We start from the raw sequence: 20,624 nt of genomic DNA, 5'->3' as shown, positions 1-20,624 counted from the left end.
ACGGTTTCCTAGAAACTGACCTTGGCACGATCATCTCCGGTGATGTTTCAAAATCCCTTTTCTGCAATGTCACGCTATAAGACCGGTGTAGCGTGAAATAACGACTCTATGAAATACGGACTCTTTGGTAGTATCGCGCATGTCTAAGTAAAGATAACTAGGAGAGTGACCGGTCACTTGAGAAGGTTTAACCAATAATAGGGTAAAAGAGTCCGATTTTCATAGGAGTCCGATTTTCGTATGACACCAGTTCATGCGCGAATTCGTGACGCCACGGCAAGTTTTGGCGTTGCAAATTCGCACAAAGAAAGTTGCACATATTTCAACTCCGGCTTGAATTTCGCAGAGAAAAGTTTCGCGACGACGATTCCGCATTCGCATTTATAGCAATAAAATACGAACCGCCATATTAACTTGGGTGGTCGTCCCTTGTCTTGAGACGTGTAACCAGTTTACAGGAACAAACAATAATTATGATCAATATTTTGTGCTCACGGCACGAGCAAAAAAAATCTGCGTAATAGGACCGATTATCTGAATTATTTAATACGGGATTGACGCATGTGATCAAGCCAAATTTCCTTGCTGGACCGTGAAAACGTCAGCGAGATATTTCGGCTATATTTAGCGAGACCCTTTTCCCTCGCTGTAATCTGAGTCAAGCAATTGAGTTACTTGCGTAGTTGTAATTGTCACAACTTCTTAAATCTGGTAGTCGGGTTCATTTTTATTGATAAAGCATCAGGCAAATCTATTGAAATCCAAACTGCCGAGAAATTTCACGTGTTATACTTTTATACAAAGACATTCTTTGAATTCTGATGTGTACACACGTTATAACTAGTTCTTCAATGGCCAGCTCTAGCGCTGGGTGTTGTTGCAAGTACGTTCGGGTTGCTCAATGCAGGATAAACACTGTAGATCATGGCGCTGAGAGCAACAACCACTAATCATAAAATGAAGTAACCATGAATTGTAAATAAATGTGTTTTTTAGTAGTTTTCGGAGTGACGAAACAGCGTCCAGAGCTCTGATATGGGCACGTGTTCTACAGTGTATAGGACCGGAGATTGTGGACTTTGTCGGTAAAGCTGTTCTTGGATCTGGGTACTGACAGCAGCTTAATATCGCGACAGGAACGAAGGCCTGGCCGACCAGGTACATGGGGCTTGAAATAGTGTCCAGGTGTCGAGGAGCTGCGTGGTGAAGACATTTTGAAGATAAGGAGATCTTGAATTGAATTCTCTGTCGGACGCGAAGCCAGTGAGGTCAAGAAAGCAGTGGACAAACTGGTTCACGCCTGTCAACGGCAAATAAAATGCGAGAAGCCCTTATAATGTAAGTAGCCTTTCTACTTTCTTTCTTAAGCGACATGGTAAACTTACTTGGTTATTTTTCCCATGTTATAAGTTTGTTTGTGTAAATTTATGAGATCCTCACTTTTTGGAAGGTGAACCGTGACTTCTGCACCGATTGTAATATCGTGTCGTGTTCAGATTTCCTCCATCTTACTGAAAATGGTGGCGCCATACAAGTGAGTGGCAAGGAATTTTTTTTTTTTTGGGGGGGGGGACATAGAAGAATCACTGGCCGTGGAAAAATCGAAAAAGCGAGGGGGGGGGGCTGGGCTGGATATTATTTGATTCTTGGGGCGCCGTTCAAAACCATATTCATATACAAATTTTTGTCCATTATATCCGCGTTTTAGGGCCATTTATGAGGGTTTCCAGTCTTAAATATACATTCAATGTACAGCAGAATATTGACTTTGAGTCAATAGGGGAAGGGGGTGGTAGTCCGAAAATTTTGGACTCTCAATACTGTGTATGACACTTTCTAAATTCCAAAGAGTGAAATAAGGGACTAGACATTTTAGAGTGAAAAGACTCATTTTCGATAGAAATAGTCTGAAAAATGAACCACTTCAGTCGAAGCTCGAGTGAAAACTCGATCTTTACGATTGAATGAATTTCACCCTTAAACGTCTAGTCCCTAGTTTCCGACTGTGGGAGTGAATCTTCACTCGAATGGAGTGAATTTTCAATCTTTAGAATTGAAAAAAAAAGTCCCAAAACTGAAGGTATTGAAAACATGCAATACAAGAAAATAGACTGGCACATGAAACAACCAGTCCAACAACCCTTCAGTACTGCATCAATCAACAGTGCCAAAAGAAACATCTGGCATGTGTGGTACTAGTCTCTATTTCTACACATTTCTCCATAGTCAGCCACCAGACTAATGGCAGTGAATGAAGAGGTCAGCCTTTTCAAACATTTGGACCATGGTTGGAAATGTACCAGTCTATTCTTTAGCCTCATTTGACTTCCCTCTCATGTGCAAAATAATGAAGAAAAGTCTCCTGTAAGAATTGAGTTGAGTCTTCAAACTTGGTTGGAGAAATAGTGAAGACCTTTTCTTTGCCAAATGAAAATTTTGGAGAATTTTGCTGGCTAAAGAGTGAGTAAAGTTGACCTGATTTCGTTGTGCATGTTTTGAGCACTCAAGGTTCCAGTCGGTGGGGGGCATGGGCGTCGCGAGGGGGGGCCTGGAAAAGCAAAAAAAAAAAAAAAAAGGAAGAAAAAAAAGAAAAAAAAAAGAGGCGCGAAGACAATGTGGTGTAAATTTAATGAGTTGGGGGGGAGGGGAATGTCCCTGCCCCCTCTAAAACTGATAAATCGAGAATGTGTTGAGAAATACAAGCATTTTTTTGGCAAAAATTGTTTTTGCCCCCCTCTAGGAAAAATCCTGGCGACGCCCATGGTGGGGGGGGGAGAGATGGGTGGGGGAGGGGGAATGACCCCCTTGCCATCCGTTAGCGCCGCCACTGCTTACTGACTTCGAGATATTCATCTAATCACCATGAAACCATCCATGTCAGGTTCAAAACACCCTTTTCAAAATCTAAATAATGTATCTGAGGAAAAAAAAACATGTTTTTGTGAACATTTGGACAAAAAAAATAGAATAGTCTAGACCTATACATTTCGAGGGTATGGATCGATTTATTTTAACATTAAAGCCAATAAACACAACTCTTTTACGTAGAACAAAAACCCCGTTATATGCATATATGCCAGTCTAGCTGGACATCTTAATAAAGATATACTGTGTTTGGGCCCATCCAGTCTCGTTAATTATTGGATATACGAAATCAAAAAAAAATGTGTTTTTCGCTATGATACTTATGTACATAAATCTCTTCTTATTATTCTTATTAAAAACCAATCAACATATATATTTTAGCCATTGTAATAAAATGTGTAAACAGCGCATAAAAGATCTCATCTAATTATCTAACTGATATAGCCTAAGCAGTCTGCAGCAATTGTATTAATTTTCACGGTATAAATTACCATCGCTTTTGAAACAAAAAAGTGCAGTAATCAACTTCACTATATTTTAAATGTACAGTGTCACAGACACTGACATCAGCAAATCTAATCAAAGGAATACGAATAATTATAATAAATTGTCATGCAGAGCTGATCTGCAACTAGAATAAAATAAGAAAAACGTGAGGTTTCGTTAAAGGTATAAAATGGTGAATATACATCTCCTGTTTTAAGAATAAATTTATAAAAAAAGACGATTTAAACCTTAATATTTTTTTCTTAAATCCTGGTACGCGGCTACACAAATGTGTAAAACTCCCAACGACTTCAACAGAGATCCAGCAACCACAGATCAACAAATTGTAAGGTTTTAATAAAACGATAAACGAGTTACTAAACATTGACCTCCAAACTCACCACTATTTTTTTTACCATATTTACACGTAAAAAGACTAGTGCCAAGAGTTCTTAGACCCTGAGACAAAGACGCTTTAAGTGTCTGTTTTTACAAGAACATGTCATTAATGTTTCACTGGCCAATTGAGAGGAAACAATAATTGCTGGCCAGAAGTGGCCCGTGGCCTACATGTACCAGGCCACTTTCTTCATACTTAATTAGTACGTGCATGATTGGCGTAAGGCCGTTGTGTATAATGTTGCCAAGAACAGTTGTAAAAAGTGTCTTTGTTTTCTTTGATGAGAAAACGTACTTACACACATTTGTTTTCTCCACCTAGGGTTGTTAGACGGCCTGTAATCATTGTGCGTGGCCTACCGACGTTTTGATCAATAGCAGTAACAGAGCGTTTATAGCCAAGAATGTGTACTCGAGTGATTATTTTCTTCGTCATTTCAAACACTAGTTCGTCAAGGTGCAAACTAGGCGGCTCACAGCTTTTAATACGAAATGTTTGCAATGGAAAGTTTTGTTCTGGAGAGGGAGAATTATTAAGCGTCAGGGACAGGCGTCCGTGAGCAATCGGCGCCGATATAGGGAGGAACACACTCGCACCTGAACCCCTCGTGGTCTTTCCTGCAGCACCCGTTATTGCTGCAGTAGTTGGTGTCCCTAGCCACCCGCGGACAGTACACAACGTTTTCGGCTTCTTCAGGATCGCAGTACCAATCAGCCGGTGGTGGGTTAACATTGCCGCCATCCAGTGGAATGCTGACTCCTGCCCCAGGGGCCGTTACAGTACCATTCCCAGATCCGGAACCAGTTCCACTTCCACCTGATGCACCGTTGTCGTCCGTACGGTATTGGCAGTGAGCGCCTCCATACCCCCTGAAACATTCGCATTTTTCCCCGCCCCTGGAATCCCAGCTGCAACAACCATGACCGCTGCATCCTCCAGACTCGCGGTGCACCGCGTAGCAGCCGATGAACGTAGCCTTCCTAGCCGACGTGGAGGGGCAGAAGAACGCCACCATGAACGGGGGGATCGAGGTGGAGTCAAACTGGCAGTAAACCCCGAAGTACGGAGCGTTGCATTGGCATCCGGCCTGGTTGTCGGCCGCCATCACACACTGGCCATGGCTGCCACAATTGTCGCTTTCTACCATCAGTGTTGCACAGGGTGGGTACGCTACAACAGAGAAAGACAAGAGAGTATGAACTTAAATCGGGATGAAAAAAATGTAGTTAAGCTCTTGGTGATTACATAAAATTACTTCAAAGGGCACGAAATGACTGCATGATACACCATTAAATGCCAGGCCCCAATCATCCCTTCAAGCAAAAAGTCTAGGACTCGATCCTTGTCATACCACAATGACAATGTTTTCATTCTGTCAATTCGTAGGCAGTCATACATCGTCTGTAATCCTACCCACAACTCACAAACGAGAACTAACGAAATTCGACTGCTACTGGTCAACATGTCACGACACACATTTTAAACGAAAGTGTGTTCAATCTTGACGTACTTTTACAGCCCTCTAATTGTGATTGCCACTCCACCTACCAGCATTCTCACAGTGGACCCCTGAAAATCCTTGAGTGCATTGACACGCGTAGTTTGTGGGACCATTCGGCTGACATGTTCCACCGTATTGACACGGGTTAGACGAGCAGCCGTTCTCCGGGCCACCACCCATTGTCTCGCATCGGGCATCGATGTATCCTTGTTGGCATTGGCACCGGTAACCTGCACCTTGGGGCAGGCAGGTTCCCCCGTTGAAACACGGCGAGCTCAAACATGCCTCTGCCAAGATAAACAATACAGAGAAGAGGACAGCCACAGTTAGTTACTTCAAGTCCTCGTTTTGCTCTGATAAGTTAGGACCCAATTATTTATCTTATTGTGTGGAATCCGGTCAACTACACTCGAGAGCCGATTACTCACGAGTAATTTCTTCGAGAGCACTCCAGTTGAAAACTTCACTACAAAGAGTACTGTTAAACATGTTGGCTAGAAAGAGACATCAGTGTCAAAAATGTCTTTTACCGCAGTTTAATATTTCGCCACCCCAATGCAAAGTAAGGAACAAATTGCAGTATATACATGCTGATGACGTTTGGAATTTACTAGATTAAAGTGTATTAGACATTCAGTAATCCTCGCATTTGAACATTTTGAAGTGCTCCATTTCCTTTTTAAAATGTTGAATTCGCCTTACGGTGAGATTGGCAGAAATCTCCGTTGAATCCTTGCGGGCAGATACACGTGAAAGCCCCGGCGTTGGACGGGGTTGGCGAACAGGCGCCGCCGTTCATGCATGGGTTGAGTAAGCATGCGTCCGTTACTACAATTCAAAAGAAACAAAGAAAACAGAATTAAACAGGGAGAGCGACTGAATCCTCTTTCCAGAGTCAAAACTCCAGTCATTCAGATGTAACTTACGTTGACTGAGTCGAACTAAACTCTGATATTCAGATATGAAAAGCGTGAATGAAGCAATGTCAAGAAAAAAGGTCCTTACTTGTACATCGGATTCCAGAATATCCCTGTCCGCAGGAGCACAACACTGCATTTCCAGAGGATGAACAACTGCCGCCATTTTGACATGGGTTTGAGGAGCAGGCATCGGGACCTCCTATCTGGGACTCGCAATACGTTCCAGTGAAGCCCTGTGCGCATTGGCATTGGTAACCGTTGGTACGAGGTTGACAGCTGCCGCCATTTTGACATGGGTTTGAGGAGCAGTCATCCTGACCTCCTACCCGGGACTCGCAATACGTTCCAGTGAAGCCCTGTGCGCACTGGCATTGGTAACCGTTGGTACGAGGTTGGCAAGTGCCACCATTTTGACAAGATGAGCCCAGACAATAAGCTGCATGAAATAAGAAAAGAAACATTGTCATTACTGTTAAAAAAAGCTCTGCAACTAGTACCGAGATTAATATTGCCATCATCGAAACGAACAATCACAGAAACGGATCATATAGCTGATACACGCACCTTGGTCACAATTGGTCCCGGAGAATCCTACCGCACAAAAACAAGTGTAGGCTCCAGGTGTCGAGCCTGAATCGAAGCAAGTCCCATTGTTGTGGCAAGGGTCTGCCCGGCAGCCAACGTCCGTCGGTACGCTGTTCTCGCAATTGGGCCCGGAGTATCCCTGGGGGCACTGACACCGGTATCCGCCGTTGTAAGGCTGGCAGGTGCCGCCGTTTTGACACGATAAGCTGCTGCAAACAGCTGAGGAATGAAAAACAAATTCCTTGAAAACCTTCAATGATATCGGGCGTTCTTACACCTATAAGGGATAGGACGCCTGCCTTCACTTTTGTCTCAGTATGCGCCTTTGCAAGTCAAATAGAGAACCCGACTAGGTAAGTTCATTGCTTCTAAACAGACAAGAACAGCTCTAGATTTTAACAAAAAGACAACCTTCGCTTCATTGAATTTTAAGGAATATCGGTGGTGTACCTGTAGTGTGCAATTTATACTATGAAGTACGGAATCATTGCCTCAGTAGGCAGAATCAGAACAGGATATTTGAGAGCCAACAAAACCCTTACCATTCTGGCACAGAACCCCGTAGTATCCCGGTGGGCAGGTACACAAGAAGCCACTTCCAGAGGGAGTACAACTGCCGCCATTTTGGCAGGGATTGTCAATAGGGCAAGCATTCGGTCCGTCAATGCGGACCTCGCAGTAGACACCTGTATAGCCTTGGGGACATTGGCAGCTGTAACCCTGAGTGTTGGTTTGGCAGTTGCCGCCATTTAGGCAGGGGTTGCTAGAGCAGGCATTCGGTCCGTCAATGCGGACCTCGCAGTAGACACCTGTATAGCCTTGAGGACATTGACAGATGTAACCCTGAGTGTTGGTTCGGCAGGTGCCGCCATTTTGGCAGGGCGAGCTTGTACAAACTGAATCTGAAAAAAATATAGAGAGAGATAGAAAAATAGAAAAGTTCTGTTCGATTATTCTTGCTTCAAGTTTTAGAACTTGTACAGCTTACTCACTGACACACATTGGCATGGATAAGGGTGATCTGGGTGGTGCCCTTCTCAAGTAATTCGAAACCACAAAAACGGCAAGTTAGACCTCATTCTAAACAAATGAGTGAAGAACGGTGGTCTGGGACACGGTGTGATTGCTGCCATCTACCTACATCCTGCATGATTTCCAGTGGGCCCTCAAATCGACATTCACAAATCCAAAAGTTTCATTTTGGTCACTTTCCTTGAAGGGATGCCTCAACAATACATTCTCATTTCTTAAGATAGTATACCCAGTTCATAGGATATTGTACCCAGTTCATAGGATATTTTACCCAGTTCATAGGATATTTTACCAAGTTCATAGGATATTTTACCCAGTTCATAGGGTATTTTACCCAGTTCATAGGATATTGTACCCAGTTCATAGGATATTGTACCCAGTTCATTTTTCACAACAAGAAAATGAGACACCAACCTGGGGTTTCACATGTTCCATCTTCTCTGCATCGACACATGCAAGCAAAGGAACCATCGTCCTCCATTAAACATCTGCGATTGCTGCCACAAGGATTGCTGGTACAGGGATCTGCAGTTCGCAAACGAATATGACTCACAGTTATCAGGAAGCCAATCATCTCAGATTTTTTTTTAAGGATCTGAAGAAAAAGTGCTGAATGTACCTACCGTTCGGCACGACCACTGTGCAAACAAAGCCTCGTGTACCATAGCATTTTCAGTCTTACAAACCTGCTTGTACATGCACCACCATTTCAGATTTTCAAAAATGTTTTTTTAAACAAGGTTTTCCTTGTCGAGCTTAGTTTAGGACATTATAGTCTTAGTCATAATTTAGGACATTTTGTACTCAGCGACTCAGTCAGTCAGTGAGTGGTGGAGTCGGGGGGGGGGAGTCAGTCAGTCAATCAGTCAGTTAGTGACTCGGTCAGTCAGAGGAGAGTTGGCTAAACCTTTAAGTCCATCAAAATATGGGGGTTTTATGCAACAAATTCACAGCTCTTGCATGGATCGGACTAGCATTTACCTCTTGTGTCACAATCGTCACCTCTGAACCCGTTGGGGCACCGGCACATGTAAGTCGCCCCACCCTGGGCATCACTGTAGCACAATCCACCGTTCTGGCACGGGTTGATGTCACAAGTTACTGTGATGAAACCAAACGAAGATGAAAGTGAATATCCTCGGTGCTTGAAATTGGAAAAATAAGTGCAACGGTTTGTGTTTTAACATTCCGGACATTGAGGTACTGTGATGCAAGTTTGTGTATTTCTTACCCATCGTTTGGCACAATATGCCACCATAGCCCCGGGCGCACTCGCATCGGAACCCACCCATGACACGCTGGCACGTACCGCCGTTCAAACATGGTGAGCTAGCACAAGAGGCCTCTGCAAATAAAGGTGGTTTTTTTTTTTGATAATTTTTTTTTTTTTTTAAAGAAGTATTTAATGTATTAACTGTTTATTCTGTTGGAATACCTCTGTATGCATAATCTTGACAACTCAGTTAAACGCGACCAAACTAAATCAAATCTGACCCAACCAAACCCAAAACCCAAACCCAAATCGAGCCATTCCATTGCAACCTGAACCAGCCAGACCTAACCTAGCCCATCCTATCCGAACCAAACATATTCTACCATCCCAACCCATCACCAATCAAACCAAACCAAACGCAACCCAACTCAACGCAACCTAGCCTAACATAACCCAACCTATCACAATATAGCTTAAACCAATCCAATTCCAACCCAACGAAACCCATATCAGCCCAGTCCTGTACCACGCCACCCAACCAAACCCAACTAAAGTTACCCACCATGACAGTTCTCTCCCTGGTATCCTGGCGGACAAATACAATGGTAGAGAGACGAGTTGTCGAAGGAGACCATGCAAGTGGCACCGTTGACGCACGGGTTCGACTCACAACCATTTGTTTGTGGAATCGATGCTGTCAATGTAAAACGTGAGAAAACGAAATTAGACCTGTAAATCATGAAGGGAAGGGGACTTAAGTCCAGAATCGATTCTGATTTTGAAACTCAAACTCCGAGTCGATCGACTTGGTATCGATCTTGGATGTGCCTGACTGTACCATTGCCCCCAAAGATGTAATTTTCCTCTGAATTTTCGCTGCTTGTTTCCTACTCTTTCATTTGCTTTAACCAAGTATCTTTAATTCTGGTTTTGGGGTGATTACCAACCCTGTGTTTCGCAGTTTACTCCAGAATATCCTGTCGGGCAGACACAGAAATAGTTTCCCGATGTGGTCGCGGCGAAGCACCGACCATCGTTGAGACACGGGCTCGGGGAGCAGGGATTAGTCGGAGCTGGAAAAAAAACAAGGACAACTATTTTTTAATGGTGGAAATATTTCATGAAAACTTCACCCTTCCAAAAATGTGCCGCATTTCATACGAAATTTATTATCCATATTGTTTTCAGTTGCAATACAGATTAACTTTCTTTAACAAGTGGTATTATGTAAAAGTGGGCCTGTTCAAGTTTCTTCGTTTGGGACGCGACGATAGAATAAAACAATTATTCCACACCATTACATGTATTTGCCTGTGGATCTTAATGCGGTGCATCACTGCCAGATATGTTTTGTTTAGATTCTTGTGGGGGTGGGGTTGGCGGTTGAGGGGCTGGTGTGGGTTTTTTTTCTTGGGGAGGGGGGGGGAGGTTAAGAGACCCTTTTAACGGGTAGTATCAGTTGATTTATTACGGACGGAAAACCTACCAATGGTTACGCTGCAGCGTTCCCCAGAATAACCTGTGGCGCACTGACACCGCGGTGTGCGACCCGTCGAATCGGTGTGAACTGAGCACAAGCCTCCATTCTCGCATGGGTTTGGAGAGCAGACAGGATCTGCGAACAAGACACGAAGAATTCAAATGGTGTTATCGTGCACAGGCTGCTCTCGTGATGAAATTGATGTCAACATAACTGAGCATGCGTGATCACTGAAGATGACTCGAACTTATTTGGATACATAAGGAACCATGCTGAAGATTTAATGTTACAATGTACTGTAGAAGAGCTGCTTTCGGGTTTCAATGTAAAGCAAACTCAGAACGTTCTTTAACGTGTACCCCTGTTTCCCAAAAAGGTGTTTCAACTAAACGATGTTCTTGAAAAGCATCATACTTATACTACATGTAGGGAATCATCAATGGAACGTTTTTGAAGAACACAACACCAGAATTTTCAGCGACCTCATCGCTGCGCCTTTAGAAGAAGACTTAGTGTTTGAATCTGACAACTTTCATTTTTCCAAAAACTTTTATTTTCCCAATGTTTTTTGTTGTTGTAAATTTCAGAATCATAAAAGCAAATCTGACTGCATAGGCCTACCCTGTGTCTGGCAGAGATCCCCGGAGTATCCTGTCAGGCAGACGCAGCGGTAGGTTCCCGATGTTGACCCGACGTAGCACCGGCCGTTGTTTCCGCAAGGATCCGGGGAACAAGGATTTACCTCTATAGAAAGGCAAAGCATCGAATCAGACATTCTTGGATTCAACTTGAAGGGTAAGTGTGTTTTTTCTTTCTTTCTTTATTATGGCCTGGTTATCCGATAAAGCCATATATTGATAATGGAATAAATGTGTGATTGGCCGGTTTGAAACACACTGTTTAAGACCGGTTGGAGTCTGGATGCTGATAATTACCCGAGCCGACGGCATTCATAAATACCTTTTCAGTTAAAAAAAAATTGCTTCATGTTTTTCGAAACACCCCTGTAGCTATATTACTGTCACTCTGTGTCGGGCAGTTCTATTTTATAGGATTAGCACGTAACGTCACTGAATAGGCAACTGTGTAGGTCGCATGTATGAAACGACTTCTAGTGAAAACAGCCGTTCTGAATCAATTTGATAGAATTGTGTGCACTCTTGGACCAGCTTTAGTAGGCCTTTCTAGTAAAATCGAATTCCAGTTTTAAAAAAGTGAAATAAAATGCAAAAATACACTTACGAACTGAGCAATTGACTCCCGAGTAGCCAGACGGACAGAGGCATAATCGTCCTTCAGGGGCGGATGTAGAAGTCACGCAGATCCCACCATTCTGACATGGATCGTTGGGAGCGCATGCAGTCACTGAAAAGGGTACCAGACATTTGGAAATTCTCGATTTAAAATTAACGTTTCCTTAAATATTCCCTGATTTTTTTTGGGGGGGGGGTTGAGACGGAATATGAAAACGTAACTTTGGGCATTTTTTACTCCTAAAAGCTGAACGCTGAACAAAAAAAACAACAATGTGAACTAGCTTAGTTTATGCTCCCTTCAGTTGCAGTTAATCTGTTGCCAGCTCTAGCTTTTATATTATGGCATACAAAAGAACAAAGATATTACAAAATATATTCGCATTTTGATACATACTGGATGAAATCAGATCTAATGATAATTATTAGAAGATAGCAAAATGATTTTCATAATAATGAACACAATTGATCAACATTGCAATCAAATAGATTTAACATACCTAGATTTTCGCATCGTTGCCCATAATATCCGGCAGCACAGACACAGAGGAAGCCACCAGAGTGTGACGCGAAACAATTACCTCCATTTTGGCATGGATCCGGATTACAGGGCTGTTGTGCGTTAGTTGCTGTGGGCGAAATCATACAAGAATAGGGTTAGCATGAAAGTCTCGAGTGTCCAGGTGACATAAGGCGTCACCACCGTCATCGTCAATATCAGCTGTCAATTATTGTTTTTGTCTCAATTAGTCTTTTAGTTAGACTTCCTTGAGGAGTTCTGAAGAGGATAACCACCAAGTACCAAGTACTGTCATCGCCAAATCTTCGAAGTGTCAATATTGTCGCTATTGTCTTGATGTAATTGTCATCGTTGATGTCTTCGTGTCACTGTTATCTTTACAGAATGATTGACGTCGGTGTCGTTGTCATTGTGATGTCTTGTTTAAATTTTCCTTTTGTATAGCATCTCTGAATTCGTCCATCAGTAGAGCGGTTGAAAAAGAATAAGCAAGTGCGGTAGAGCCTAAGTAAGAACAAGAGGTGCAACACTAAAATCTCGGAACAGAAATCTTACAAATATCTGATTTCCTTACTTGTAATTAGGCAGAGTGCAACAACTGCGAGCACGATGCCTAGGTGTGTCCTCATCGTGAGGTTATGATGACGTTTCGATGTGAAACAAAGCTACACAAAAACAAACAAACAATCAAACCAATGTGAGTTTCTTAGACTTGAGTCAAAAATTAGGAATTGTCTCAAGAAAACATGTGGACGGAGACGGTCCCCGTTAAAAAGTGAAGATTTTGTTCATGGCTTAAGGATGACAAACATAATATACATGACCTATTTATAAAACCCTTAAAAGAGCTACTGAACAGCGAAGAAGTTGATATCAAGGACGTTGAGCGTACTGTATATTATATAAACAGTGATTCATATCACTTTCCTCGCCTTCCTTTACTGTGACCCGGGTTCGAATCTCGCCTGGATTGGGTTTTCAGTCCCGGCCTGATTCTGACGGTTTCCCCAGAACGTTCTTCCAGGTTTTTCCTCCTACCTCTAAAACTGTTATTTGTTCTCATTGTCTTCTCTCTACAGGCTTCTTCAGGCTTGCGAGCTACAGTGCCTAGGGCGCTATTTGGGTAACCCTTGGTTTCTGGTTTCATAATTACCAGAATAAGTAAAATTAGGCCTATGAGAAAATTCTCCCAACCAAAAAATAACCCCCCCCCAAAAAAAAAAAAACCCGGACGCCCCCAGGCCTGCTTCTGTAAACAATTTGTAAACAATTGACTTTAATTGAAAATAGTATCTAGTATTTTTATGATAGTGTGTTGTTGCAATGCTACAAAACAAATATTTTTAAAGTGCAAAACAGGATGCGAACGGTGGAGCGTATCCCGCGGAATTTCTCTCATAATTCACGGGGAAGGGCCACGTCACAGCGCCGCTTCGAGATTTGAAAGAAACTAATCAAGTGTACTACCGCATTATTGATCAAAACAACTCCGTTCTAGCTCTTAATTTTTGGAGGTTTTATTTTCGATCGCATTATGGCGTATTCAGTGTGTTTTACTTTTACATGTGCATGTACTCAAACTATGAAATGATCTTGATTGTAGTTGCACTAGAGGGGTTAACAAAACCTATACTTTGGTTTGCCGTTGAAGTTGTCTATATTTCGGTTACAGTTCAGGAAATTCAATTTAGAAGAGGGCACCCATGAGAAATGTTTAGATTTATTTGTTGAAGTTTTAAATTGGGGAATTCATCTCCAAAAATAGAGAAAGTCAAAATATTAGGCCTAAAGTTAAGAGACAAATGTCATCAACGATAAAGAATACTAAAAAGGTTCTGTTAATATTAAACATGGATCAAAAATATAGTTTTGGGTAGCCATTCCGTTTGATCGTAATTCGTACCAGCATTATACACATGTCACAATTTGGTTCCAAACAGAGAAAATAGACTATTGTGTCGTGCAATAGCTTGTCTTGTTCCCCCGGGGTTAGTCAACTTTTTTTTTTAATTCACCATCATTTCAACAATACGACAACTCTCCAACAACGATGCTGCGGTATTTTGCAATGCCTGCTTTCTGGGAACAGAATGACGAGGCATATTGTGCAATCCATCAACCGTGCCTGTGCCCACTTTTGCTTTCTTTATTTTTCTAATAACTTAATGCATCATTGATATTGATGGCTAAAAAAACCCGGAGCTAAGCTATCACAAACAAGCCAAACAACTAACAAAGGGGAAGGTCGGTCCGTTGCGTAAAATAATACAGAGGAAACACTGTCTAAATAGAAATAAAGTTGGCTTCTAGCCTACGTATAACGAAGTTGATGTTTGTTAGGTAATTGCCGAATTGACTGTTGTTAGTGTAGTAGGTACAGTCAGCCCTTTATTTAGGCGTTATGCAAAAAATGTCCAAGTCGTGTGTGGTTCCAATTTTTTTTTTTAACAGATGAAAAGCTTGATTTTTGAAATTGTTCTCTCGACATAAACACGTCAATGCAGAATATAGCATATGCACAATACATGGGGCGAGTTGGTTTCTTAAGGGTCTCAGTGACCTGATGGTTATGCATTTTATCCCTGTCCCTTTTTCAAGACCACAGGACATGATATTCCTTGACATTTCCTTCGGGAAAGAAAATCGAAATTTTTAAAAGCACGTAATAAAGGCCTACCAACTTTAAGTGGGAGAAGATTTTTTTTCAATTTAACTCTCCAACATTGGGCTTATTCATACTTTCCAGCAACAATACACCATACAGTTGGCCAAAGCGAAGCACAGATTGCCAGGGCAGAGAGTAATTTCCAACGAAAGAAAAGCATCAGTCCCAGTTATTGTGGCAAGTGACCGCTTTAAAATCTTTCAAGCAAAGCGAATCTTACAAAAGAAAAAAAATAAAAAAAAATCTGATGGAATTTAGTACCACCTTGTCTTTTGTTCGAAAAAGTCCTCGTTTTTCACGACCTTGCTCGCTGAATGATATATTTATCACCAACTGAGCAAGCTCTATTTAAAATGCCTCTGGAAATCTAGGGCTTTTGTGAAATTGAAGTCAAACGAAAATACACAAGGTAATGGATTTTGCTATAGGCCTAGTCAAGGCAATCAACATGTAAAAGATAATACTCGATACAACAGTGCAGTGGTATGAGCGACAGCTGAAATAAATTTTACACTTTTTACTTCAGATTGCGAAACCTAAATGTTTAACATCTGCTTGTTTAAACTTGCTTAAAAGTAATTTTCCCAAATGTAGTAACTTTTAGTAGGCCTACTGTTCTCCCTAACGTATAAGTTTCGATTTGAGATATATTTAGTTGGACATTTCATTCTGGGCCTGGGAGGAAATTCTTAACTTGAGAAATAAAGTTTTTTTGAAAAAAAAAATTTGATCTGACGTGAAGTGAAAGGTCCAATTAAATAGTGGCTGTGCAAAAAAAAATCGAACGTGTCAGAAATGGTAGGCAGGGCCGCAGTAACCGGACTATTTGAGTGTAACTTGAAATTCCTTTTCATTTTGGAAATAAGAAATTCCCCCTTACGGATTTCTCACACAGAAACAAAGCATCAATGCACAAGCAGTTTTAAAGAGAGAGAGAGAGACCATGTAAACATGTTTTGTCCGTGTTTCCCGCACGTACGGCCACGACCGTGCTCGCTGAACCGACCCGCGGGGCGTCGGCTTTGAAACACGGCGAGGTTTGACTCGCACTACCCCGCTGTGGCGGCACACAGACGACACTGCGCGGCCTTGCGCAAAGACCCAGGTAAATCCTAAGGTGAGGCAAACAAAAAACCTCTCCAAACCATTTTAAACACGAAAATAATCGCCCAGGACTTTTGTACGAGGTGTAATTAGTATTGTGCCCTGTGACTGCGCCATATCACCCCAGCCCCATTATAACACCCGGATATAAAGGCATAGTACTGCAGGGTCTTACTCTGGTTTCCAAAACTTCAGACAAGATTTGTTCTGCAAGGTCCAACGATATACGTGACCACCTGCATAATGTCTCAGTGGTTAAGAATTGAACAGTAGGCCTACCCCGGGCACTTTTTAACAAAAGCTTGAACCGCCCTAACTTTTGAGTTACCTTAGATGCGAAATCGCCAATTCACCTACAAGGCCACACTTGATAGAGTGCGCGGAGGTGAAACCTTTTGAAACTCTAACGCGTTTGAAAAGTCTTAGTAATCACCAACAAAACGTAACCTTTCTTTTATTTGTGACTTTGTGCTCCAATAACAGGTTTCTTGAAACTCCGGCCACGTCATCATGACGGCAGAGACTTGCTCGAAGGCCAATAATGCATTGCGAAATGACTTTCGTTTTACAAAATAAAATGCAAAAGGAGCCACTTAATAAAAACTGCAAACTGGCTGTCAATGTGCTCTACTCTGTACACATAACCACAAAATACCCCCATGACCGCCAAACTATAAACGAAATACCTTTCTTTGTGTGGTTTAGCGACACCCTCGCGTGGCTTGTGATTTTTGTTTAACAAAAAAATCGATGTGTTTTAAAGGAACATGCAATTTTTTGTTTACGCTATCCTTGAAAATGAACCTTTGTGTCCCGTTTAACCTCATTTTCAATTTTATTTTTACCATTTTCAAAGGTATTTTAGTGCCTTTTATGGTTTTATACCTATGCAAATTTCCATATTCATGAGAAAATCTTTGATGTAATTCCAGGCAGAAACCTCAATGTTACAGCTATTTCAGCACAAAACGTTGCTAGAATTTTTGATATTTTGCTGTCGTGAATGTTTTTTTTCTTTGGTGATTCTTTGTCAAGTTGAAGTTTCAGTGAGCAAGTAAGCAAGCCTTTCTCACAATTTGAACAGAAAACCCCTAAACTGAACAGTGTCTTCCGAACTAACATCACAGCAACAGCGCCCTCAGATTTTAAGAAAGGCATGGGAATTTTTAAATGTTTAAAGAACAACACTTTTTAATGAAATTAACCAAAAAGGGATGCCAAATAGTTTTCATACATTTTAAGAGGAGTAGAAAGTTGCACAAAATGTGTTTCTAAGAAAATACACTGCATTGACCTTTACGTTAAGCTTTAGACCTATTTTCAGAATATGTTCCGGTAGCCTATGCCCAATTATTCGCAAAACAGTACAGAAACACTATTATAAATGCAGATGTCAGCAAAAAAAATATGCATAATGCACAAAACATGATGCAGATCTGTACAGACTTTACGCGTTCAACAGACGTTGGCATGGTATCTTCACACGGGTTGTAAATTGATTTTGTCAAATCTGAAATCTGTGGACATTACATAATTAGTGTTACAAAATGACGTTTAAATAATCACTAAGCTCAATTGTTATCCAGCAGTGAACTGAATATGAAACGCGGAAGACATGAAGAGAGTTAAGACATATTTTCAGCCTATGGGAAAACAGAGTTCAATAGCACAATTGTTTTGGGCGTAAAACTCAACTTAACAAGGCCGGATTTTCCTTTTGTAAAAGGATAACAACAAAAACTGTTTTACATGTGTAGCGTTCTTAACCATCCTTCCCAGAACTAAGTTTTGTTTTTTGAACGACAAGGCATGATGAAGTGTTAAGCGAAACTTATCATTATGGTCTGCAACAGAACCTGATTTCGTGATTTTTGTGTCTCGGAATTTCGAACTCTCCATTTTGAATACCATCACTGAAAATTTAGCCCACATATGTATGGATCACCCAGGATGGAACTAACCTACAATTTCCAATCCGTGTTGTCGTTATTTTCGAAAATTTAACTGGTGTACGTGTATGACCCCTATAGAGTGTTTTTGTATCATGAAAGAACACATTACCAAATTCGAAAGAAAAAAGGTAATTGCTGTCGAATGGAGTAACAAGCCTGCATTTTACATTATACAACAAATTTTAAATAACTACATAACAAAGTTATTCTTAATCTTTACATGAAATTACGCTTACCTTTGACGTTTATAGAATGGTTTCCTGCAAGATCAAATATTTTGGTAGAAATCGCTGTATAAAGGCAATAATATTCTTTCGTCTCCCAAAAACACCAGCAGGTGCAAGTTCAACCACTAATGCAGCTGTATATATGCTGTGTGCGCAACAACCTCCCCTTTTATACCAATGTCAGCCAGCGGGCCACGGAATCCGCCCGTCCTTCACAAAAGCAGAGAAATTTCTTTCATCAACAGAATTTTATTTGTGCATTGTGCAGAATTTGCCCCTTTTGTGCCATTGTGACGTACACACGCATACCCTTTCACTTTTCTCCCAATTCATGGTCGAATGATTGGCCAACCGGCAAGCACCGGCTTGTACTGCAAGTGCAAAACAGCCCGCGGTATGAAATATCTTGGTACAATAATGCAGTGAGGCGGGGACGCATTTTTCGCATGTTTAGGTTGTGACATCACTTCTGACGTCAGATGATTTTTCGAATCAAAATTATTTCTGGCTCTTTTTCTTATCCATAACAGATCAAACGTTTCCTCTGTGATGTCCGAAATGCGGTTTGTGACATGATTATTCCATATTTAGTATCGATAGAGATTGCTGATATGTCTTGTTAGGGACTATAAACAAACGATATATCCGACACAGGGATCACTTTTAACTAAACAGGTTGAACATCGCAAACCCTCACTTGTTGGATTAACTTACGGCAACATTCATTTTAGATTGTCTTTGTTTCCATTTTCAAAGTACCGTAGCGACACGATGGAAATATTGTTGTCCTGCAAGGTGTTGATCATTTGAATATGTAGGAAATATGTGATGTACACGAATGCACACTTAGATGTACATTGTAATCGGAATTACATGTACATCGAATTTACTTATTATATATTGTCAAAAGGAACGATAGTCATCCAAGTATTCGTGCACGTCTGACGGTAGCTTAATATTTACTCTAGCCCATCAGCTAACCACCAGTATCTTTTATATTCTCAAAATTTGTCATTTAATTGCGTTTAATACAGAAGTGCAGATCGCCTGCGTGTGAACTTGCTCTACAATCAATATTTGCCAATGCTTGGAAGTGCAAGAAATGGTTAGCACACACGCTGAAAGTGAGCAAGATGCTTTTGTACCTGCTTTGGCACTAAGTGACAAGCGCAAACCGCGTCTGGTATGCCGTCGTATTGTTGATGGGTGTCAGGAATGTGGGTTTGGAGTTCAGCAAATATTGCGGTGTGAAATTGGCACGAAAAGTTCACAAAATGTGACCAATCAAGCTGTTTTTTACTGAGACACGTTTTGTGAAATTGGCCGATTTATATAGTATGTTTGTTTGTCAGTCTGTCTGTCTGGCTGTGATGTGGTCTAGACAGGGGATCTAGTGTACAAACAACCTCTTCAAACTTAATTTTATAAAATGTTGAGGTTTTTGTATTGATTCAGAGTAGTTGACAAATTGCAATGGGTTAACAAAAATACGGTTTACTGTTGTGCAGACAAAGCGATCAAAACCACGTGACCCCATACGTCATCACATCGTCACCATCCCCGAGTCAGATCTCATAATCTCTTGAATTGTGATGCATAATTGTTTTTTTTTACGTCTGCGTTCCTTTGCCGTGTTATATGAAGAAAAAAGTATCGTTTGGTAAAACTACATTTATAATATTTGCTTGTAACTCTTTTTAACGAAGTTTATTATTTCATGTGTTTCAGCCTGTAATATTTATCACCCAAGATAGAATTGGGAAACTCAGCATTTTACTCTGAAATATTTAGTTTAGACCATTTAAGAAAGTCTCAACCCATATATAGGTCTTGCTATATACATTTTCTCTGACAATCCATAGTATAAGGAAAATTCTGCTTTGAGACTTTTTTGCAACTGTCGTACAGCCTTCGATCGTTGTTGTCAAAGCAAAAAATGTACGCACGCAATGGCATAACTAGCTGCGTAAAATGGGCATAGTGGAAAACCACACACATTCTTCTCCACTGAAAGGTACAATGGCGAACTTACTCGGCCCTAAAGTGTGTCAAGGTCTGCCAAATACCATTCAAATAAAAGCTGAAAAGAAATTGCCAGGGGGTATTTTAGTTTTATTATATTGATCATGCGCTACTATAATTCGTGGTGTGTGAGGTGTGTGAGGTAAACCAAGTCTGAGAATTGCGTACAAAAGTGTGTTGCCAAGTGCTAGAACTTAGACACGTAGGCCATGTACGGCACGCCCGGATTGCATTAAGAAGGAATATTGCAACACAATAAAATGTATGCCATTTTGGAGTATTTCGCAATGTTCCTGGTCAGAATAACAAAAACACGGAAAATTAAGTGCTGCAATTTAATAACTGAAAGCATTCCTTCTGATCTTGTCGTCCTGAACTGGAGTAAACATCACGTGATAT

General features: G+C 41.2%; 1 protein-coding gene and 1 long non-coding RNA gene across 2 annotated transcripts; one reads left to right on the top strand and one right to left on the bottom strand.

Annotated features, from left to right (window-relative positions):
* Nucleotides 1-841: 841 nt before the first annotated feature.
* Nucleotides 842-13,480, top strand: LOC119719902. Its single transcript, XR_005270016.1, has 3 exons — nucleotides 842-1,338; nucleotides 11,070-11,277; nucleotides 13,335-13,480. It is a non-coding gene; the product is annotated as an uncharacterized LOC119719902 (long non-coding RNA).
* Nucleotides 2,982-18,402, bottom strand: LOC119719901 (neurogenic locus notch homolog protein 1-like). Its single transcript, XM_038189370.1, has 17 exons — nucleotides 18,213-18,402; nucleotides 12,830-12,920; nucleotides 12,236-12,364; nucleotides 11,725-11,847; nucleotides 11,104-11,226; nucleotides 10,489-10,617; nucleotides 9,950-10,075; nucleotides 9,565-9,696; nucleotides 9,021-9,134; nucleotides 8,771-8,890; nucleotides 8,204-8,314; nucleotides 7,300-7,659; nucleotides 6,737-6,976; nucleotides 6,258-6,608; nucleotides 5,955-6,080; nucleotides 5,300-5,539; nucleotides 2,982-4,921 (listed from the first exon to the last, which is right to left on the bottom strand). Exons 2-17 carry the CDS (start codon nucleotides 12,882-12,884, stop codon nucleotides 4,284-4,286), a joined length of 3,117 nt encoding a protein of 1,038 aa, XP_038045298.1. The 5' UTR covers nucleotides 12,885-12,920; nucleotides 18,213-18,402; the 3' UTR covers nucleotides 2,982-4,283.
* Between the last annotated feature and the right edge of the window lie 2,222 nt (nucleotides 18,403-20,624).

The sequence above is a fragment of the Patiria miniata genome, unplaced genomic scaffold (genome assembly GCF_015706575.1).
Source record: "Patiria miniata isolate m_02_andy unplaced genomic scaffold, ASM1570657v1 HiC_scaffold_9, whole genome shotgun sequence".
Classification (NCBI taxonomy): Eukaryota; Metazoa; Echinodermata; class Asteroidea; order Valvatida; family Asterinidae; genus Patiria; species Patiria miniata.
This window is presented reverse-complemented; position numbering and strand designations above follow the sequence as displayed.